The sequence below is a fragment of the Myiozetetes cayanensis genome, unplaced genomic scaffold, assembly GCF_022539395.1.
Source record: "Myiozetetes cayanensis isolate MyiCay16 unplaced genomic scaffold, myiCay2020 scf16, whole genome shotgun sequence".
Lineage (NCBI taxonomy): Eukaryota > Metazoa > Chordata > Aves > Passeriformes > Tyrannidae > Myiozetetes > Myiozetetes cayanensis.
The window spans coordinates 17,266,969-17,288,682 of NW_026087270.1; the positions used below are offsets into that span (position 1 = coordinate 17,266,969).

At 62.0% G+C, this 21,714-nt stretch overlaps 2 protein-coding genes across 3 annotated transcripts; one reads left to right on the plus strand and one right to left on the minus strand.

The window, feature by feature from the left end:
- Positions 1 to 173: 173 nt before the first annotated feature.
- FCSK (fucose kinase) lies at positions 174 to 10,910 on the minus strand. The gene is made up of 24 exons (XM_050311652.1): positions 10,509 to 10,910; positions 8,475 to 9,429; positions 7,424 to 7,779; positions 7,287 to 7,337; positions 7,074 to 7,199; positions 6,870 to 6,942; positions 6,499 to 6,596; positions 6,278 to 6,358; positions 6,069 to 6,188; positions 5,748 to 5,889; positions 5,284 to 5,411; positions 5,081 to 5,182; positions 4,477 to 4,647; positions 4,336 to 4,403; positions 3,812 to 4,176; positions 3,382 to 3,592; positions 3,127 to 3,293; positions 2,798 to 3,025; positions 2,526 to 2,669; positions 2,283 to 2,402; positions 2,024 to 2,211; positions 1,727 to 1,826; positions 956 to 1,179; positions 174 to 756 (listed from the first exon to the last, which is right to left on the minus strand). Exons 1-24 carry the CDS (start codon positions 10,908 to 10,910, stop codon positions 640 to 642), a joined length of 4,737 nt encoding a protein of 1,578 aa, XP_050167609.1. The 3' UTR covers positions 174 to 639.
- ST3GAL2 (ST3 beta-galactoside alpha-2,3-sialyltransferase 2) lies at positions 8,704 to 21,600 on the plus strand. 2 transcript variants are annotated; one of them, XM_050311557.1, is made up of 8 exons: positions 8,704 to 8,780; positions 16,584 to 16,863; positions 16,954 to 17,379; positions 17,498 to 17,691; positions 17,977 to 18,156; positions 18,338 to 18,383; positions 18,542 to 18,661; positions 18,937 to 21,600. In XM_050311557.1, exons 3-8 carry the CDS (start codon positions 17,047 to 17,049, stop codon positions 19,108 to 19,110), a joined length of 1,047 nt encoding a protein of 348 aa, XP_050167514.1. In that variant the 5' UTR covers positions 8,704 to 8,780; positions 16,584 to 16,863; positions 16,954 to 17,046; the 3' UTR covers positions 19,111 to 21,600. The 2 variants fall into 2 exon arrangements, with proteins under 2 accessions (XP_050167514.1, XP_050167513.1); XM_050311556.1 differs by lacking the exon at positions 8,704 to 8,780 and adding an exon at positions 13,136 to 15,500.
- The last annotated feature ends 114 nt before the right edge of the window (positions 21,601 to 21,714 follow it).

The following is a 21,714-nucleotide window of genomic DNA, read 5'->3' on the forward strand; positions in this document are numbered from 1 at the left end:
TCCTGCCCTGCCTGGTGCTGTCCCCATCACCTAGGGCTATGGAGGGCAATGACCAGCCCCTGCATGCAGGTTCTGCCATTCCCACTCCTGGAAAAACTTTGCCCACGCATTGCTGGGCTCTTGCTCTCCCGTGGGAGCAGCCCTGCCAGGGACAGAGGGGCACAAACACCTGCTGGGAACAAGCTCTTTTATTCAGACTGACTGCAGCAATCAGTAATTTGCTTTCATTATTCACTATGTCAATGCTGAAATAGTCCCTCAAGACAGGAGAGGGTCTTGATTCCACATCCAAGTACATTCTTGGTGCAGGAGCATAGTGTGCTGAACAGGCACAGGTGCTGCTGGAAGAGGAGGCAGCATCACAAATGCTAGTGTTTTCCCTTTGGAGAACCGTAAAAACTGGAGTGAAACCACAAAATCAGGGCTGGAGGCCCTTGCAAACTGTCCTTCCAGCAAGGCCACCCTTCAGGGAGAATTCTGCCTGCCCAGCTCATCACAGCTTCTCCAGCCTCTGTGGCTTTTGGGGCAAGCAGCAGCACAAAAAGGCCATATCAAGACCTCAGGCACCTGCTGGAGCTGTCCCTAAAGCAGTGGGGATTTCCTGTGTATCTGCCAGGAACTGGCCAGGGCTGAAGGCCTTCACACAGCCCTGTCCTCTCCAGGGTGAGCACCGTCCTTCGTGTCACATCCCACAACCTCCACAGAGAAACCGCCCGTGTCCACCTCGATGCTGTGGATGCTGAAGTTGCCCAGCCCCTAGAAAAATAAAGAGCCACTGGTTGGGACAGGAGCCAGCAAGGGCCCAGTTCTCACCTCCAAGGTCCCAGGGCAGGGCACTGGGACAACCAGCAATCACATCCCACGTGTGGTGGGGCGAGATGCTCCTCACTGTCTCTTATGTAAGGCTCCTGCAAACAGCCTGGGACAGTGAACCTCCCGGGAGCTCACAGCTCACCTCGGTGCCAGCGAGGAGCTGCTGCAAAGCCTCTTTCTGCCGTGGGGCTTTGGTTAAGACGTAAAGGAAGCCACCGCCGCCAGCCCCGGCCAAGCACTGCCCGTGGACGTGGGGCCGCAGAGCGTCCATCATGTGCCCGACGGCCAGCGGCTCACACCCAGGGGCCATGACCTTCTTCTGCTGCCAGTAGCGGTCCAGACACTTGCCAATGAGCGGCAGGTCACCTGCAGGGGAGGGGACATTGCAAATGACTTGTCTCTGTTTCTTGCCCGAAGGGCAGGGACCTGTCTCTGCCTCTCCTGCTCAGCACAAGCTAAATTCTGCCTCCTCCTCTCCCCAGTTCCTTCCAGCTCTGCCTGCCGAGCAGGCATCCCCAGCCCTGTCACGTTGCTGTTTATTTTTAATCCTCCACAGGGGGAGGATCTGCTTGCTTTAATGCTCTGGCTTCCTCTCCGCAGCATCCAAGCAGCCAAGTGAACCTGCTGCACAGGCCAAGAATGGCCCCCAGCCCTGTCACCAATGGCTCACAGAAAATCAACCAGACTCAGCACGTCTAATCCCCTCTTCCTCAAAAAGCTTTGTCCAAACCTGAATTCTGGGCCACTGCCTGGCAAGGGTGTGCCTGGGGGAGGATTTGAGACTTTTGCAGCTGCAAGAGCCTGCACCCCTCAGCCTTTGTCCCCTCCAGGACTGCATAGCCTCTCCCCAGTAAAGTTTGTGTTTCTTCAGCTGTTAAAAGGGCTGGCTTGGCACAGGGAAGGGGATTCACACCTTGCCTCAAGGCCTGGGCACACTCCTCAGCGTTGCTCACCAGCGCATCAGTGTTTTGCACGATGGAGGGCAGCCTGGCATACCAGTTCCTCACCACGTCCTGCAAGAGGCCAGAATGTCCTTGTCACTGTCCCCCTGGCTTCAGCAGCACCTGGGGAGGCAATGCTGCACCCACAGCCTTGGGTGTCAGCTCCCACTGGTGTGGCAAAGCTCTGCACCAGTGAAGGGGACAGGCACCAAAGGCCACAGGAGGAGCAGAGGCCAGAGCCTGTGACACCCGGTGTACCTGGGCATTACCTGGAGCAGGTTGCGGGCCAGGCGAGTCTTCCCCGTGTACACCAGCAGCAAGTGATCATTGAGGGTCTGGGTAAAACCTTCAGGCACCAGGATCTGCTCCACTTCCACTCTGAGGGGCAGCTGGGCCTTCGACCTTCCGATTTTGATGCCAGGGACGAGCCCACCAACCTGGTCCTGCCAACCACCACCTGGAGGGCAGAGGGTCCTCAGCCACTGCTGGGACCCCCACCCCGTGAGCCTGCTGCTCCCCCAGGCTTACCTGTCGTGAGCCTCTGCTCCAGGTGCAGCACGGCGTGGATGAGGGACTCGGTGCTGGCAGCCTTCCCAGCCGCCTGGTACAGCGATGCCATCACCGCGCCCGCCAGGATGCTGCTGGTGCCTGCAGGGAGCACAGTGAGGCACTGTGTGTGCCCTAAGGGTGGGGGGCAGCAAGGGGGATGCCCCATCCTGGTGCTGTCTCTGGCACATGAGGGACTGCCCAGCCCTTTCCCTGCAGACTTACCCAGGCCAGACCCGTGGGGCAGCTTGGACCAGGTGTGCACTTCGAAGCCACTCCCAAAACTCTCCATCAGCTGGACCCGAAGGGGTTTCTGTGAGGGGAACTGCACGACCTGGGTGCAGATGAAGGCAGCTTTGAGCAAGGCTCCTGGAAACAAGAGGAGGTAGAGCTGATACCTGCTGTGCTACCTGCTGCCTCGTGCCATTGTCCCACCCTGACACCGGGAGGACGTGGCAGGTGCAGAGCTGGGCTGTGCAGCTGGGGGGACAGCTCACCTGGTGCGTGTGGCTGGCAGTAATCCTGCAGGTCTTCCAGCTCCTGGCACAGCAGCTCCGTCAGCGCCTCGCTCGGGGGGGTCCCGCTGAGGCTGACGAGGCGCAGCTCCGGCTCGGCGATGCGCCGCACCCGGGCACCGATGGGCCGGCACCCGTCCACCAGCACCGCCACGTCCACCACGGCCCCCCCGTGCTCGTAGGTGATGGGGGGCGTGTCACTCCAGCCGCCTGACGAGGCTCACCGTCAGCCCCCCGGGGCACCCCCACGGCTTTTTCCCCAGCACCACAGGAGTGAGACGTGAATTGTCTGACTGGGGGGATGTACTCACCAGAGAGGTCCAGGCGGGCAGGACAAGCCACCTGCACCCAGTGCCCCAAGGGTGGCAGCTCTGCCTGCGCCACGGTGACAAACTGGCACGAGGACATCACCGCCTGCCGGACCAGGATTTGCTCGGCCCCCTCGTAATGCCGAGCCGCTCTCACCAGCAGAGCCGGCCTGGGATGAGAGGGGTGCTGAGCCCACCACCACGTCTCCAGGACTGCACTGGTGCCTGGGGCGGGGTGTTCACCAGCCCCAGCCTCACCGGCTCATCCATTTCTGCCGCTCGGCAGCCAGCTCCCGGACACCGCTGGCAACGTCCCCGCGCTCCAGGCACGCAAAAGCCGAGGCCCACTCCCTGTTGGCAGCAGGGCCGCTCCGCAAGCCCCCTTCCCCTCGTGCCATGCAGCCCAGGACCTCGGCGATGCAGGCGAGCGCTCGTGCTGCAACACCAGCATCACCGGCCGTGGAGGCAACTAGAAAATAGAATTAAAGGAGGCTGCAGGTCACCCCAAACCAGCCCACTTCTGCCATAAGCCAGCCCCAGGGGAGCAGGACTCAGATGGCTTGCACCCACACAGCCTTGTTGGATGCCCTGTGGGTGCACCCCCACAATAGGTGGGATCACTGAAGGGGGTGGGGAGCACCGAACGGTCCAAACAGCCAGAGATGCAGCTCGTGTGAGTCCAGCTCACCTTCGTCCAGCGTGCCCAGCACAGCCTCATGGTAGCCCTCGTGGACAGCACTACGGGCCAGCGGCAGGAGGCTGCTGTCCTGGCGCCCCAGCAGCACCCGCCGCACCTTGCGCTGGCCCTGCAGGAAGAAAAGGGCCTGGCGGGTGCTCAGCTCGGCCGCCGTGTCCAGGCAGGGCAGCAGCTCCTGCCAGGACATGCGCCAGGCTGTCCTCCAGCGCGCCAGCTGCTCGCCCACAGCCGGGGCCAGCAGCCACAGCACGTCCTGCAGCCCCAGCGCCTCGCGGGCGTGCAGCACCGGGAACAGCCGCGCGCTGAGCAGGCAGCGGCTCCTCCGCGGCGTCGCGGCGTCCCAAAGGTCCCCTTCCCTGATGGAGGGAGAGCCCATCAGCACTGCCCTGTGGCTCGAGAACACCTTCCAGGAGGGGAGCAGGGAGCCTGGATGGGTTGGGGTGGCTGTGACACCCCACTGCAGCTATCCCCATGGGAGCTGGGTCTCCTGTCCCATCCCGGCACACGGCACTTACCGTACGCCAGTGCGCTGGAAAAACTCAGGCCAGGGCACGTTCAGGTAGGTGGCCTCTTCCACAGGGCTCTGCAGGGGCACAGAGGGGCCGGTTACACCTTGGCTTCGAGGGGAGCCTCGTGCCCCCTCGCCGTCCCCGCACCTGCCAGTCGTCGAGGCGGCCGGTGAGAGTGAACACACGGCAGGGCAGGTCACGCAGCCGGACGTGGTGGCCCTGCAGGACAACGTCACGCAGGGGACAGCCCCGCAGGGCTGGCGAGGAGCCCGCGTCGAGGCCTGAAAGGAGGCAGCCAGGACCGATCTCCAGGGGACCCTGAGGAAGAGACAGCAGAGCATGGAGTGGCATGGCTTGCCCCCAGACCAGAGCCAAGTCCTGATCTGGGAAGGAGACAACCACCCTGGGAGATAAGCTGGAGACAGCATGAGGCAGGTGGCAGAAAGACATAATTTGCTTTGTCACAGGGCTGTGAGGACACGGACTACAGAAATTCGTGTCAGGTGACAGCCTCCAGGGGCTCACAGCCATAACAGAGCCCTCAAGGAGAGAGTCTGCAGGGTCCCCAGGGAGGGATAGCCCAGAGGTGACAGTCACAAGGGTCCCCAGCACCAGCCAAAAGGCAGCCCTGAACAGAAAGGGCACCCCAAACCTCATAGCTGTGGCTCCCCCATCCTAGCCAGCACCACGTCACCCTGCTGCCCTTTCAGTGCACTGGGAGCTCGGGGTCATTCCCACCCTCGTCACGTACCTGGAGGTGACAGTGCTGGATGACACTGCCGGCTGCCAGCCCCACGGCTCCCTCCAGCAGGCAGTTGGTGACTGAAGAGCCATCCTCCAGGAGACAGGGCTGCTGCCAGGGCACAGAGGCACGTGGGACCTGGGGCCAGGCACACAGCCCACAGCAACTCCCACAAAACATGCATGAGCAGGGCTGGGGGTGGAAGCACATACGTCCACGTGGGAATGGGCTGTCTTGCAGAAGCGGAGGTGACTGGCAGAGCCAGGCAGGAGAGTCAGGCTGCGGATGTGGTCGCTCGCAGAGGTGGTCATGTAGTCGTAGGATGCATCGGGGATGCAGGCTGGGGGGGCAGGAGAGATTTCAGCACACCAGCAAACAATGTGGGTGTGTCTGACACCCCCATGAGCCCAGGACAGGCTGAACATCCCCAGCTGAAGGGGTGGGGACAGAAGACGTGGGGACCTGCAGTTGTAGGGAGACACAGAGAGCTGCCAGGCCCTGACCACCCCATCTTTCCATACACAGGGGAAGAGGGCCCAGGGATGGGTCACACACACACACTCACCCCAGCACTGAATCACAGAATGGTTGGGGTTGGAAGGGACCTTAAGGATCATCTAGTTTCAACCCCATGGGCAGGGATACCTTCCACTAGAAGGAGGAAGGAAACACTCACCCATGCTAAGAGGGAAGCCACGGAGAGCTGTCCACAGCACGGAGCGGGCGCTCCTCACGCTGGCATCACTGCCACCCTTCACAAAATCCTCCTCTGTCATCCCCCCTGCCATGCTCAGCACAATGTCAAAAAAGAGGGAGAGCTGGGGAGAGAAGGGACTTGTCAGGTGCAGCCACTCTGACCCCCACCCTACTGCTGGGTGCTCCCTCCCACCACTTCTCCTGCCCAAATCTGGCAGTGTGGGTACAAACAGGCCCTACAGAGATGCCCAGAAGTGGCACCTCTGTGGCAATGGGTCCCATATCCTGTGGAGGGACTCACCTGGATGGGAGGTGCCCCCGAGTCCAGCCCCATGTAGGTACAGGCATCCAGAGGAGGGATGACGTGGGTGGCCAGAAGCTGCTCAGCAGCATCCGAGGAGAAGAAAACAATCCCGCAGACCTGCCAGGGCACAGCGGGGCTGAGGCTGCAGGTGTGGTGACACAAGGGATGGTGCTGGCAGGGTCACCAATGCCCAGGTCACGCCATACCAGCGGGACGGTGCCATCAGGCCCTGCACACTGCTGGATCTGGGCCTCTGTGCCTTTGTAGATGATGTCACGCACCAGCCCCTGCGAGTGAGACCACCCCAATGAGCTCCTCGGGGAGCCCCAAGCCAAGCAGCCACAGCAGTGCTGGGACCTCAGCAGACAAGGGATGAAGGTGTGGGGACCTCCAAGGAATGCCCCTTGAAGGGTGAGCTGCCACCGACCTGCTCGTCAGCGAGGTAGACCCCGTGGTTCCTGGCATACGCTGGGCTCCCGGGCACCGCGATCACTCTGACGCCCTGGAAGCCATCCCAGCTGATCCCTGGGGAGAAGGACAGAGACCAGTGCCCAGTGGGGCAGTGCATGTACCCACACTGGGCACAGCTGTCTGAAAATGGGGCCAACGGCAGTGGAAGTGACATCAGCATCCAGCCTGGGCCACCTTACAGGTGCTGCCAACCATACACAGGAGAGGAATGCTTGAGCACCCACACCCTCATGAGAGCACAGTGCAGGCTGAACCAGCTGTGCTGCTGGCTCAGAGCCCTGTCCTGGGCCAAAGCAGGAGCTGGAAGCAAGGCTGGTATTCACTGACCTGGTGCCGAGGGGACGGTGAGGAGCATGTCGGTGCTGCAGACCCAGACGCCGGGCGGGGAGCCCACACAGAGCTGCTGAGAGAAGGGCCACTTGCCCAGGGATGGCAGGGAAGGGGCCCGGCCCTCGTGGGGCTCCCAGCACCCCTCCCACCCTGCTGGGAGCCGAACCCCCCCCCAGGGCCCCGTCCCCTGGCCACACAGACCCGGTGTGTCATGGTCCCCAGCAGGCTGTCCAGGTTGCAGACCAGCGCCTCGGCCGGGGCGCCGGGCTCCTCCGCGGGCAGGCAGGTGAAGGCGCGGCCGCAGTCATCGAAGGAGAAGTCGCGGCCCTGGTGGGACGGAGAACGTGGGGGGGTTCAGCGGGAGGGAGCGGGTGCAAGGCGGGGTCCCACGCCGGGCTGCAGGTCGGCTCTCACCATGTGCAGGATGAGGATGCGGGCGTCCCTCAGGACGTCAGCGGTCACCACCTGGCAGGGGACAGCAGGGGACAGTCAGCGGGGACAGCACAGACACTGCCCTCCCTCCCAGCCCCCCCGAGGCCGCCAGCCCTCACCGTGCAGCCGGCGCGGGCGCTGAGGTGCTCGGCCGCCACCAGCAAGGCGTTCAGGGTGGCTCCGCCGCTGCCCAGGCAGGCCCAGGGGTCCTCCACGGCCAGGAGCAGCGCGGGGGGGCGCGGGCCCAGCGCGCCCCGCAGCCGCCGCGCCTCCAGCTCTGCCAAGCGAGAGGCGGGCGCCGCTGAGAGCCGGTCCCCGCCGCCCCGCCGCGGCGGGAGGGGAGGCAGGGAGGGCGCCCGCCCCGCCGCTTGCCTCGCTGCAGCGCGGACACGGCGCCATGGCCGCGCCGGCAGGTCAGGAGGAGCGCGCTCCACTCCGCCGCCATGGCCGACCCCGCCCGCCGCCGCGGGGCCTCCTGGGAGCTTTAGTCCAACCCCCGCTGCCGCTCAGGGGCTCTGGGCCAAGAGGGACTACAACTCCCAGCGTGCACTGCGCGGCCGGGCACGGGCCGCTTAAAGGCACAGCGCACTCCGGTGCTGCACCCCCCGCTCCCCCCTCAGAATCCGCCTCCCCCCTCTCGCCACTCCGGGGGGCTCGCAAAGGTGGAAAGGGGGTTTTGGTGTCTTCTGACCTAAAATGGGTCCCGGCGCCGGCGCGCACGCCTAAGGGCCCTGGGTCATCTCTGTCACGAGCCTGCCCGGACTCAGCCCGGCTGCTCGCAGGGATCTCTGCAGCGAGGGGATGGGCGCGGGTGTCGGTGCCCAATGGGGGTCAGGGCGGGTGCCCGGTGGGTGCTGGGGTGCGATCGAGGTCGGTACTGGGGGATGCCGGTGCGCCGGAGTGGGTACCCGAGTGGATAATGGGGGGTGGGTACTGGGGTACCGATGTGCCGGGCTGGGCACTGGGGTAGATTTCGGAGATGCCTGAGAGCCGGGTGGGTACCGGGGATGCCAGTGCGCCCGGTGGGTACCGAGATAGGTACCAGGGTGGGTGCCCGGGATGCCGGTGCGCAGGGTGGGGACAGGGATGGGAACCGAAGTGGGTACCAGAGTGGGTACCAGGAGCGTGCAGGGTGGGTACGGCGGTGGATGGATCCCGGTGGATGAGTACCGGGAGCTGAGTACAGAGGATGCCGATATCCCGTTATCCCGGGCTGGGCACCGGGCTGGGGCGTGCCGATGTGCCGGGGTGAGTACCGGGCTGCGATCCCGGAGACCCCGGTGCGGCGGGTGGGCGCAGGCGGCTCCGCTCGCCTCCTACAAGTCCCACAAGCCCCTCCGGGAGGCCAAGGACTACATCTCCCAGGCTGCCGGGGCCGGCCCCCCGCCCCGCACGGCACGGCACGGCCCCGCACGGCGCGGAGGGCGGCGGCGCCCGGGTGAGCCCGGCGGCGGGGCCGTGCCGGAGCTGAGCCAGGTACCGCGGCGGGGACGGGCCCGGGGCGGGGGTGCGGGCACGGCTCGGCTCGGCTGGGCTCGTCTCGGGGCACCGGTGCCGGGGAGGCGGCGGGGATGGCGGACTGCGGCGGGGGAGCCTGACCGGGAGCTGCCCCGGGGCTGCGGGCTGGTCCCGGGGCTGGGGGCTGGCCCCGGGGGGCATCCACACGGCGTGCTTTGGGCTCAGCCCCGGCGTGGTGGTCCCGGTTCTTGGCCCCGCTCCTCGGTGCAGGTCCCGGTGCTGGCGGCTGGTCCCGCTGCTGGGAGCACCCACCCGGGATGCAGCGGGTGCTGGATAGCCCCGGGAGGATGCGCTGCCCTGGGGTGCTGGCCTCCAGCCTGGGTGCAGGTGCGGGTCCAGGGTGCTGGTCTCGGTTCTGGGTGCTGGTCCCTAGAAGGATCCACTCGGGATGCAATGGGTTCGCATCCGTGAGGTTGCGCTGGCCCGGGCCCTGCGGTGTTGGCCCCGGGGAGGATGCGCTGGCCCCAGCCGCGAGGTGCAGCTCCGGGGTGCTGCCCGGGAGGATGCTCTCAAACAGGGGAGGATGCTGGCCCTGGCAGGGGTGTCGGGGCTGGGACCGATGGAGCTGCTTCCTCCAGCCGAGTGCCCCGGGATACTGTGGGCAGAGCTGGGGGGCCACAGAGGGGACCGCGGTGGGGGGGCTGTTTGTGGGTAACCCCCGTCCCCACCAGTGGCAGTGTAAGGTCCCTCAGCAGCAGTGTGGCACATGGCTGCGTGACACATGGCGTCCATTGCACGGGCAGAGGCAGCCAGGATTTCACAACCAGCCTGAGCGTCCCTGGGGACAGGGTAGGAAACTGTGTCATGGAGCAGGGGATGTCCCTTGCCTGCTTCTCTTTGTGTGTGGGGCGCCAGCGCGGGCATTGGTGTGAGATCTTCTCGGTGTGCCTGTCCCAGTGTTTTGTGGTGTTTCCCTGGCTGAGGCACGGCTGCCAGAGTGGGATTGCTGCCCGAGCCTGGATTTCAGGGCCTGGCCAATGCAGAGGGTCCCCACAGGCGCCAGGGGCTTGGATGCTCCTGGTGCAGGGGAAAGGCAAGGTTTTGCTCAGGCTCCAGCTGCAGAGTCGGAGCACTCATCCCAAAGCTCCCAAAAATTTCCCCGGAGCAAGGGCTTCCCATCCCAGCAGGAGAATTTTTAGGGAGGAGGACATCACTCCGGCAGCATGCAAGCTCAGACTGGAGAAAGGGCCACGTCCCTTCCTGCTGCCAACAATCGTAACACGTGGCTGGGGGGAACCAAATCACACCACCAAACCCCCAAAACTTCCTGAGATTCCCTCCAGGAAGACGCGTGGGCTTCCAGCTGGTGGAGGCGGCTTTGCCCCGCGTTATCTGGGGCTCTCCTGTTTCCATCCCCGGGTGGCCGAGGCGCTGAGCGCCGGCGGGAAGTTCCTCAGCGCTTGGGGCTTGGTTTTATCTTGTTCTTCTCCTCCCGTCGGAGCCGGAGGTCGCGGCGGCAGCCGGGGAAGCTTGGGCTGGGGGGGATCGCCCTGCCCGCCGCCCCCACCCCACCCCAGCCACGCGTCTGTCTGTCTGTCTGTCTGTCTGTCTGTCTGTCCCCATCTGGCAGCGAGCGGCGGCCCCGCTGCCGGTGTTGGCAGCTGCCTGTCAGAAGCGCCTCGCTCTGCTCCGAGCAGCTCATGGCGGTGCTCGGGAACGGCGGGGAGCGCTCCGCTCGCCGCCCACGCCGCGCCGGAGGCAGGCGGGGAGAGCGGGCAGGGAGAGCCCCGGCAGGGCACGCTGGGGGAACGCTCGGATTTTCATGCCCGAACAAGCCCCGAACCGCCGCTTTTCGGTGGAGGGCGCGATGGTTTCGCCGCGGGCTCTCGGCGCGCCCGGTGCTGCCCAGCGCGGCGCTCCGAGGTCCCGGCAGCTCCACGGCTCTCGTCCGCTCCCGCTGCGTTCAATTCTTGCACAAGTGCAAAATGCTAATTGCTCTCTTGGCCGGCTTCGGCGCTTCTTCGTGAGCCGGGGTTTATCAGAGCCCGCTGCTCCCCGGGGGTTTGGGATGCGGTGGGATAGGCTGGGAACCTCCTCTCTCTGCCCTGCTGGCTCCGCGCTGCCCTCCGGGACATCTCCTGGCTTCATGTCGCTCTTTGCCGTCGGTATCTTCCATAAGCTGTTTTTTTTTTTTTTGAAATGCAAGAGATTTAGGTCCCAGGTCTATGGCGAAGTTCCCAAAGATACCCCCAAAACTGCACATGGATAAGGGGCAAATACATATAAAAAATTTATATCTATATATCTGCACTGTGATATATGGATTTTTTTTTTTTACTGGAGGGATAGTTCAGTGCTGGGGATCTAAAATAACCCCCTCAACAACTGCTCTTGGGAAACCAGAACTAGCTGCAGTCCTTTGCTCTGGGTGCCACCATGTCCCCACCAAAGGACTTTTGATCTGCAGCAGTAATTGGGCTAATCAGGAAGCTGCAAATGCTCCCCCTTCTCCCCAGGTGTCTGAGCAGAGCCCCAGCTAGCAGAGAGGAGAAGTCAGGGGCCCTCGCCAGTGGAACTGCTCTAATTTTACATTTAATGGGAGTCCCGGGCTGTAACTGGGCTGTGCTGGGATTGGTGGCCTCCGGCCTGGGAGGCCCATAACTTGCCTGTGATGAAATCTCATAGATGAAATTTCCCTAATGACATTAAAGGCCTGTGGGTGTTGCCTGCAGGCAGAGCAAACCTGGGCCATTTTACCTGCAGTGTGTGCCAAGTTCGCAGTTCTCAGCTCGAGCTGTGCCCCTGGGGGGAGAGGGCGGCTCTGGGTCACAGCACCCACCAACCAGCCCTCAAAGCCAAAGGAAAGCCTTTGGGTTTCCACTGCCTCCCAGGCTGGGTGCTGATGAGACCCAGGGCAGAGGAAAGGAAGGTGCAGTGGGGCCCCATGTCCCTGCTCACCTCCCCTGGGCAAAGGGCCACCAGCGGCAGCGCCTCCCTGGTGCAGCACCCACCAGTCCCACACTCCTGCACATACTTTCCTGGTGAGGCATCAGGCACAAACCTAAATGGTCCAGGCTGGTAAAACAAACAGCGGTGGTGGAGGGAGAGCAGTTCATTCCCAGCAGGCGGCAGGGACGCTCGGGGTGCTGCCAACAGCTCGCAGGGTGCCGGTGATGGGTTGGGAGCAGGAGCCATTCCTGTCTTAGGGAGCATGTCTGTGGTGTGGCCACGTCCTTGCAGGCACCTGAGGAGGGGGAGAGACTGATTCAGGGTGTCTGTGGGATGCAGCCCTTCTGCACCAGGCAGGGAGGGGGACACAGAGCAGGCAGACTGCGCTGACCCCGGTCTGTGGCTGTGGGAGGAGGAGGTGGAAGTGTGGCTGGCAGCGGGCAGCCGGCTCCCCATGGCACCAGATGGCTTTGCACGGGGCACTGCAGCAAGGATGGGAGAGAGGGGGACGCAGTGGGGTTGGTGAGCTCCAGACTCTGCCCCTTCTGTTCCACTGGGGGTTGGTTGGCACCCCCACCTGCTAGCCAGCCCCAAACCTGGCTGCTCGTGGGACCTGGTGTGGTGGTCCCTGGCCCAATGGTAGCTGATGTGGTGGTGCCTGGTTCAGTGGTACCCAATTGAGTGGTACCTGACCTGATGGTAGCCAGTCTGGTGTCGTGGTGATACCTGGCTCTGTGGTACCTGTCTTGGTGGCACCCAGCGTCTGAGACAGTGCAAACTGGGGGTTCTGGGGTGGGTGCCTGGGTGTGTGGCAGCCAGGCTGCCTCAGCTCCCCAGGTATTCAGGGTCAGGGTAAACAGAGTCCCCCTTCCCTCCTTACCTGCCCTACCTCAAGGAGGGAGCTGCTGCTCCTGGCACGGGGAGCTGAGCGTGACGAGGCCATGCTGTGAGCGTGGCCTTGGCTTATCAACCCCTCTGGAGCACGGGGGCCCCTTTTCCCCACGGCAGCCTGGGGAAGCAGCGCTGCCAGATGGCTGAGCAGTGTCCCTTCTCCTGGAGGGGGGCATCAGCCGCGTGGGCTGGCACACGTGGGTCGCTGGTGAGGCCGTGAGTGTGATCTGCAGGGCTGGGTGTCTGCCTCTGGCTGCTTCTACCAACGGGAGATTTTTGGTGGGGGGAGAGTGCCTGCCCAGCATGGCCCCCTCAGGCAGCACAGGGTATTGGAGCTGGTGTAGTTCCCCAGGGGTTCCCACTGCGGTTGAGCCGAGGGGCTTGGGATGCTGCTGAACCTGTCCCTGCAAGACCCATCCACCAGCGAGGGTGGGAGCATTCTGTTCTGAGCTTTCCCACTGCTGGCACTCCCCTGTGCCCCCAAATCCCATAGGAGATGGCCTCAGCGAGGCTGGCTCCATCCCAGCTCCGTGCTGGGGATTTGGCCTCCACGCTTGTTCTTGGCCTCGTCCCAGGGACAAGCCCAAAATAACCCCTCCAGAGGCCAGGAACAAGGAAAGGCTGGAACAAGGAAAGGCTGCCGTTGGCAACCAGGGGTGCAAGTAGGGTTTAAAACATGGGAAACCCAATTAACTTGGCTCCATTAGCTGATTGAGCTGGCTGATAAGAGTATGATTAATTAAAAGGATGAAGAATAAGTTACCAGGTCTTCGCTGCTGTCAGGATGTGGCGATGGCTTAATGCATGAAATTGGCTTCTTCTCTTAATACCTGGTGCTCAGCTACCACTGGCCATCAGTCCTGCAGGGAGAAACATCCTTGTGCCCACACCGGGTCTGCTCCCTGCTCCTCTCCCGTCCAGCTTCCAGGGATGAAAAAAAAAAAATACAAGGGGAAAATACAATCCCCCTGGATGGGCGATGCAGGAGAGAACCTCCTTCATTAGCTGTGCTGCTCTGGCCAGCTCTTGGTCTGGCCCTGGGAGCCCAGTGATGCAGAGGGATGGGGTCTGGTCCTCTCCCGCGCTGCCCCGGGCAGATTCCCGCTCCCGTTCCAGGCTGACAGGAGCTGACAGTAGAGGCAAGCAGGGCGCACTCCTCGGCTCTCTGCCCAGGGGCTGCAGCCTCCCCCAGGGCTTGGAGCCAGGCAAGAAGGGAAATCTGAACAGGTTTATAAATTTCTGTAGGAATCCAGCTCGCTGGAGTTGGGTCTGAAACAGGAGGGGTCACCACTCGGTGTTTCTGCCTGAGGCTGAGGGAGGTGGGAGAAGACTCAACTCACATCCACTCCTTCCCTGTCAAAGAAACCCCAGCCCTGACTCTCAGTTTTTCCCTCATGACAGCAGGAGAGATGGTGGTCTGGTCCAAGGGGTCCCTGTGTGCTTCCCCCTCTTCCCACCCTCAAGAGCCATGACCGCTCTGGCACCCGCTCAGTGGTTTGGTGGTGGCAGAAGTGATGTCCCTGCACAGGGGCCATGGTGGCACTTGGTCACCTGCATTTCCTGAGGACTTCTAGGGGAATTTTCAGCCCTGTCATCCCTGGGAAGAGCAGCAGCTGGTGTGGGCAGTGCTGCCCCTGCTCCTCCACTCCCCTTCTCTCCCTGCCCCAAACAGGGTGACATCCCATTTCCCAGGGACAGCTCCTTCCTGTGCCCACCCTGCCGTTTACCAGCATGGAAACTGGTGCCAACAACCTCAGGGTATCTTAGAAACGAGCAAACAAAGGCAAGAAGACCTAAAGATACCGGGTGGGGATGTGCCTGGTGGCTGATGGGGAAGGGACAGGCATCCTCCAGGCCCCGGGGCTGTCGGTCACATCGCTCCAGCACTCAACCTGAAATGAAAGATTATATGATTGGAAAAAACCATCCAGCTGTAAAAGCAGCAGAGCAATTTCCTGGGACCTTTTAATAGCCTCGTTTCATTATCTCCTGCAATCAAAGAGAAACTTGTGTTTGATGAGCACAGGGTACTCAGGAGACAATTTAGGATCTTGGGGATGAATTTGGGAGTGGAAGGGTATTTAGTGGCATCGCTGAGTTGCTTGGGCTTACTCACCACAGGAGAAATCCTGAAATCCCTTGATATTTTAAGAAGGAAACATCAAAAATCTGGTGCAAAGTGCTCCTGCAGTGGGGTTTTATCTGTGGAGGCGGGTTGGGTTAGGATTGGGCAGGGAGGGCATGGAAATCGCTGGGGTACGTGGGAATGTGTGGGTGCCCTGTGCCTGCTGGGGGCTGTAAGGACCGGTGCAGATGGAAAGAGCTGCCAGCTCCTGCTAGGAAAATGATGACTCAAACCAGCCGCTGGGATTTGAGGCTTCTTCTACCGCGCATGAGCTGGGCTGGAGGGGGGTTTTCCCCCCGCTGTGGTCGGGGGCAGTTCCGGGAGGCCCCGGGATGGGGGGGGAACCAGCACAAAATGTGCTCCAGATGCTGTCAGGGCTGGGATGCATCAGGCAGGACCAGGCTGCGCTGGGGAGCCGGAAAGGGATTTCCCCCTTTTCACCGGGAACAAAAATAACACAGGCACGTGATAGCTCATTTCCTTTAGCCTTTAAAAAGCCCCGTGGGATGGTGAGAACAGGGGAAGGGGATCAGCCCATCCTGCCTGGCGTCCCCTGCCACGTCGCAGCTGAAAAAAAAAGCACAAAAATCACCTTTTACCTCCAAATCCTTCCAGTGGTGTGCATCTGGTGGGGGGGAATATACCTTTGTACTGGCTTTATCCCAAACTCCCCTGTATGCAAACCCTCCCTTTAACAACCACCCTGCTTTTCCCTCTGGCAGCAACCCAGGGAACCGGTTGCAGTCACTTCTGGACACGTGTGTGGCACGTAGGTGTGTTTAAATTCCTCCCCCAGAGCCTGGGGAGGCACTTGGACTGGGATGTGCCCTTGGTTTTTGTCTCTGTCCTTTAAAGGCTGTCACCACTTGAACAAATATTTGACAGTGGGTTAATGATTCAGGCAGGAGGCATCCGTGCCTGGTAGTGCAATGGGCTGGGGGGGACTTTGGGATCCATTGTCTCCCCCCATCCCAAGGAGGTTTTTGGGGTGCAGCAGTCTCTTGTAAGGAAACCAGCATCTTCCAGAGGATGTTTTTCCTAGGGAAGAGGCGTCCTGGTGCCTGCTAGCTCCTAATTAGTGCTGCCAGCCTCATGCTGGCCTAGCTGGGGCGATGATGCCACTGCAGGGTTTGGCCTTGGGGGAGGTCATTCCCTCCCCACAAAAGGCCTGGAGGGGCCATTCCCCTGAGATGCTGGATCCTGTCCCAGCTCAGTGACTGAGTTGAAAGGGCATTTTCAGCCTTTTTTAAAAAATTTGGCCAAGGAAGGGGGTCTGGCTTTGCCCTCCCCCTGGCTGGGGGGCTTGGCTGCTCCTCTCATCCCTGGCCGGGCGCAGGCACCGGCACCTCTGGCCTGGCTATTTTTACCCTCCGGGATCACGAGCGAGCGGGTGACCTTCCCTGAGGGATGCTGCCACTCGGGCTGGGGGGGGACAATCGCCAGGTGGTCCCCGGTGCCCGCCAGGCTGCGGAACAGTCGGTCCCGGCTGTCTCGGCGGCAGCAGCAGCCAGCAGAGGGTTGTGGAGGGGCTGCTCATGGCCTGATAGAGAAGGAGGATTGAGCCTGCAGAAAGGAGCCCCTTGTTCGGCTCCGTAGGCGAGGTCATGGCTGAGCCTTTGTCTGGCAGGGACAGGGAGGGCACAGCCCGGGAGCTGCTGGGATTTCCCCCAGCAGGGACAGCAGTGCTGGCATCTCAGCTCATTCCCTTTGGGGATGGCTCGTACCCGGTGCCAGGGATGGGCCAGGAGCTGTTCTGTCGCGTTCAGTGGGGAACAGACTCCTCAGCCCCCAGCTCTGCTGGCTGGATCAGCTGTATCGCCGCCCCTTGACCTGCTGTCCCCTCCTTCCCGCTCCAGGCCGGTGTCGTGGTGGCCGCGTTCCCGAGCCAGGAGCTGCGGGCCCCGTGCCAGCGGATCAGCTAAACCCCGGGATGACGAGCGCCGTGGCAGCTGAGCGCCAGCCGGGGCCGGGACCCGGAGGAGCGGCCGGGGCGCGGTGCCGCGGCTGAGCCCGGTGAGCTGTGCCGGACCCCCGCGCCGCCGGGGCCAGCAGCAGATGCTCCTTACCTGGCACTCGGAGCCACTGGGGGCCCTCGCCGTGGCTGAACTACGCGGATGGAAAGCTGCAGCCCGGCAGGTAGGAGCCCGGGGCGGTGGGTCATGGGGGGCTCTACGTCACTCCCCACCCCGCTGCCACCGCAGGGAGTTGAAGCTCTCGTTCCCGCAGGGAGCCTTGCTGGCCGGCTGACACCATCCCGCGCCCTATGCCCGCGCCCTGTGCCGGAGCGGGCGCCGTCCCCGGCTCAGCCACCCGCCGACCATGAAGTGCTCCTTGCGCTTCTGCTTCCTCTCGACCGCCTTCCTGCTCGTCTTCGTCATGTCCCTCCTCTTCACCTACTCCCACCACAGCATCGCCTACCTGGACCCCGGCGGGCTGGGCGGCATCCATCGGGTGAAGCTGGTGCCCGGCTACGCTGGAATGCAGCGGCTCAGCAAGGCGGGACCGTACCCGCGGGGCTGCTCCTGCCGCCGCTGCCCCGCCGAGGAGCCCGGGGCCACCGACTGGTTTGACGGGCGCTACGACGGCAGCGTGTCCCCGGTGTGGACCAAGGAGAACATGGACCTGCCGCCCGATGTCCAGAGGTGGTGGATGGTGAGAATAGGGATGGGAATGCCGTGATGTGCTCTGGCACGGGGGCACAGATTTCTCCTTCACCAGCGAGGAGGGGGTCACTGGATGATGCCCCCCTGCCTTCCTTCCCTCCCTGCAGATGCTGCAGCCCCAGTTCAAGTCCCAAAACACCCACGAGGTCCTGAGTAAGCTGTTCCAGATCGTGCCAGGAGAGGATCCCTACCACTCCCGTGACCCACGGCGCTGCCGCCGCTGTGCCGTGGTCGGCAACTCAGGCAACCTGCGTGGCTCTGGTTACGGGCCCGAGATCGACGGGCACGACTTCGTCATGCGGTGAGGCTCAGGGAGCACTGCCAGGGCACTGCCCACCCCCAGCCCCACGGGCAGCACAGGATGCTGGCACCTCTGCCTGCTGGGACGGGTGGAAATGGGTCCAGCCCTGCCACCGCCCCCGGGCTGGCTGGGGGGGGACCCTCGTGTCATCCCAGCCCTCTGAGCATCAGCAGGCTGGGAAGCTGCTCCTTGGCAGCATTCAGCAGCTCATGGGGGACATCCATGTCACCTGCAAGGCACAGGGTGGCTGGGAGGGTGGTGTGACCTTCCCGGCTCTCTCCCCAGGATGAACCAGGCCCCCACAGTGGGTTTTGAGGGCGATGTGGGTGGTCGGACCACACACCACTTCATGTACCCCGAGAGTGCCAAGAACCTGCCCGCCAACGTCAGCTTCGTGCTGGTGCCCTTCAAAACCCTGGACTTGCTCTGGATCGCCAGTGCCCTCTCCACTGGCCAGATCAGGTTGTAAGTACCCAGTGGGCACCAGCAGCACCAGGCTGGTGATTCACCTACCTTGGGGACAGCTCCCCTGGGAGCGGGGCAAGTTCCTTCGTTCCTCCCTCCCAGAGCATCCCTTGGCAGCTCAGGCTGGAGATGGGGATGTGGGACCCCTGAGAGCTCACCTGCCTTTCCGCTCTTTTCCCAGCACGTACGCGCCTGTGAAGCCTTTTCTGCGTGTGGACAAAGAAAAGGTATGGGGGGCTCGTCCCCACAAGGGCCATGAGCACCTATTTGGCCACGGCCCCTGTTACCCCATCAGCCCCCAGGGACCCCAGTGCTCCTTCCCGGGGTGCCAGTGCTGACAGGGGCGTGGCTGGGGCTCCAGCACTAACCCAGCCCGTCCTCCCAGGTACAGATCTACAATCCTGCCTTCTTCAAGTACATCCACGACCGCTGGACGGAGCACCACGGGCGCTACCCCTCCACGGGCATGCTGGTGCTGTTCTTCGCCCTCCACGTCTGTGACGAGGTGGGTGACGGCTCCTTCAGCTCCCAGCTGGCACGGGGTGGGTTTGCTGGGATCCTGAGCCTTGCAGGGTTAAGGAGGGACGTGGATTCTTTGGGTCCAACCGCAGCAGCGCTCACTTGCTCTGGTCGCCTGACACCACGGTGATGGAAGGGTGGGAAGGCTGTGCAGAGAGACAGGGAGGGGAAAATCACCCCAGCATCGCAGCAGGTGCTCAGACAAGAGAGCCCCCCAGCCTGGGGACGGCTTCTGGCTCACTCCCATCCTTGCCCCTGCAGGTGAACGTCTTTGGGTTCGGCGCTGACAGCCGGGGGAACTGGCACCACTACTGGGAGAACAACCGCTATGCGGGGGAGTTCCGGAAGACGGGGGTGCACGATGCCGACTTCGAGGCGCACATCATCGACATGCTGGCCAAAACCAGCAAGATCGAGGTTTACCGGGGCAACTGAGGGCGTTGCCACCCCCGGCTCCCTGCTCTGCCGGGTCCTGCTGCCTGCGGGGGCACAGGGTGAGGGTGGCCCCGGTGGCCTCGGGTGACGAACACCAGTCGGGCAGCGCCGCCGACAGAGCCACCCCGGCGATATTTGGTGCCTCCAGCAGCCAATCAGGTTCAGAGCTAAAGGAGACTTTTTGCTTTTTTAATTATTATTATTATTAAGAAACCCAGCTGAGAAAGGATTTATAAACACAATCAGCGACTGACCGGGCGGCGGGGGCGGCCGCCTCGCATCTCTACAGTCAAACCAAATGCTGCTCTTTTTAAAACAAGACAACCCCCCCACCCCGAAGTTGGGTGACTTTGGGGAACCCCTCGAGCACCAGAGTGTGGGCTGAGGGAGCCGTGGCGGCTGCGCAGCCTCACCAGTGGAACCAGCTGCTTCTTCCTTCCTTTATTTTGCATTTTTGTTGGTTTTATTTCCCACCTGGGGCAGCCGATGCCTGGTTTCTCCGGAGAAGGCTCCCAGCAGAGGCAGGTCCCAGCACATGGATCCGTGGGGAGGAGCTGGCAGCTGCAGGAGGCCGATCATTGCAGGCTGGTGGTTACTGGCACAGCTGGAACCCTGACTTCAACACCCAGGATCCCTGCTCCTCTACCCGAGGACTGAGGAAGGATAAGACAGATTTTGGGAGCGACTGTGCAGGAGGCAGCTAAGAAACCCACAGGAGCAGCAGCCCTGGCCCTCTGGCTGGGCTCTGCAAGCAGCTGCAGGATTCCCAAGGCTGTGGGATGCAGCAGGGTCAAGGAGACAGGATTTCCTTTGCTTTCAGGCTGGGAAAAAAACAGATTAGAGATAGCTTTAGAGGGTGAATGAACCGTGCTTTTGCTTTTGTGTTGCTCTAAAGAGCTCTGGTGAGAAGCTGAAATCCCAAAGTCTGCTCCATTTGCGAGGGTGGCACTTGGTTTAGGCCAGTCTGATACAGCTGGTGCCCTCAGGGTCCCCAGGGCCTCCCAGGCTGGACAGGCGGGAGACAGGGAGGTGCTGAAGGAAACTGCTTCCCCAGAGGTGTCATTAAAACCACTTTTCTTTGGGTCAATCAGGTGGGTGGGTTTGGTTTTTTTTTTTTTGGTTTTTTTTAGGAGGTGCTGGAAAGCTCAAGAGAAAGGCAATCATGGAAAAGGTCCCCCAGAGAGGGACCCTCAACCTGTGCAGCCAAGAGTGGGGTGGGGGCTGTGGGGTTGTGCCCAGCTGGGGAAGCCCTGCCCACACTGCCTGGTTGCAATAGTTATTTGAGGAACAATCACCACAGGGGTTTTTTTGGGCTTTGAGGATTTTTACCCTTTTGTGTCTGGCTTTTCTGTAGCAGCCTCTTACCTGTTTCTCTGCTTCAGTTTGGCTGTTTTTCAGGGTTTTCTTCTCTTTTTTTTTTTTTTTGATGTTTCTCTCTGCAATCGTCAAACACAAGGGTGTGGGTTGGTCACCTGGAGCAGGCACTCAGGAGCCCCTGGGCTGGGGAAATTCAGCTTTTCTGTCCACAGGGCTTTAAACCCTTGAGTTTTGTGGTGGGTTTTGGTAGAGGTGGAGCTGCCCCAGCGCTGGCAGCCCCGAGCCCAGGGACGCAGAGGCAGCTGGCAGCGAGCCCTGCTCTCCACCTTCCTGCGTGGCTTTTTAGTTTTTGTTTGTCTGGGTTTTTTTTTTTTTTACAGGGAAGAAAAGTAAAAACCACAAAACCACAAGCAACAATGAGTGCCTTGACCATCTCCCATGGGCCATGCCAGGCTGTGCCCGCTCCCGTGCCAGCAGGAGTATCCGGCCATGTATCCGGCAGTCGTACCCACTTCCCTCCTCGCACCAGGCTGGATCGTAGCTGGGAAGAGAGGGACACACCCAGGCCACTCTGCTGGTGGCTAGAAAGGCCAAATCCAGCGTGAGAGCTGAGCAGGGCCCAGCCTGACAATCACAGGGCGAGCGGAGAGGCCGGGTACCAAGGGGGGTCCCAAACCCTCCAGTGCTGGCACCTGGCAAAGGGTGTGTTCGTGGCTCGGGGCTGCCCTGACAGGATTTTTGGGTTTTTTTTTTTTGCTAACTTCCTTCCCCTGCCCCCTCTTTCTTATTGTTGTTGTTGTTGTTTTAATTATTATATTATTATTGTGTTTTATTTAAGCTGTCCCACTAGGACTCGCCCCCACTCGTGTTTCCCGGGCAGGGCCGCAGGCAGGGGCTCAGCTCGGGCCGGCGCACCACTGTACTGTACATAGAGGAGATGTAGGCACAGGCTGCGGGCAGGGGGGCAGGCAGGGAGGAGCTGCCCAGGCTTGCCCAGCTGGCACAGGCAGTCTGCATCATGCAGTGCCCGATCCCAGCACCCGGGACCGGGACAGAGCCGTGCTCTGAGCGAGGGCAGCCCAGCCCGCAGCCTCTGCCTACGTGGGTACTTCTGCACACAACTGTCTTAAAACAACTGTTTTTTTTAAAGGTCAATAAAAACCATGCATCGAATCTGCTTGGGGGTTTTCTTCCGGTAAGCCCTGCCCGCTGTGCCTTCGCCTGCACCCGAACCCAGGCACCGGAGGGGTCACCAGAGGAGGGAAGGGGAATGGGAGGGCTGGTGGG

Bases quoted from the DNA above. Each gene is read 5' to 3' on its own strand.
- FCSK (XM_050311652.1), bottom strand. From the start codon at position 10,910: ATGAAGCCAGGAGATGTCCCGGAGGGCAGCGCGGAGCCAGCAGGGCAG. The intron at 6,359-6,498 runs GTCGGTGGCAGC...TCTCACTCGCAG, and splicing joins TCTACCTCGCTGACGAGCAG to GGGCTGGTGCGTGACATCAT. The intron at 757-955 runs GTGAGCTGTGAG...TTATTTTTCTAG, and splicing joins AGCTCCTCGCTGGCACCGAG to GGGCTGGGCAACTTCAGCAT.
- ST3GAL2 (XM_050311557.1), top strand. From the start codon at position 17,047: ATGAAGTGCTCCTTGCGCTTCTGCTTCCTCTCGACCGCCTTCCTGCTC. The intron at 17,380-17,497 runs GTGAGAATAGGG...CCCTCCCTGCAG, and splicing joins ATGTCCAGAGGTGGTGGATG to ATGCTGCAGCCCCAGTTCAA. The intron at 17,692-17,976 runs GTGAGGCTCAGG...CTCTCTCCCCAG, and splicing joins GGGCACGACTTCGTCATGCG to GATGAACCAGGCCCCCACAG.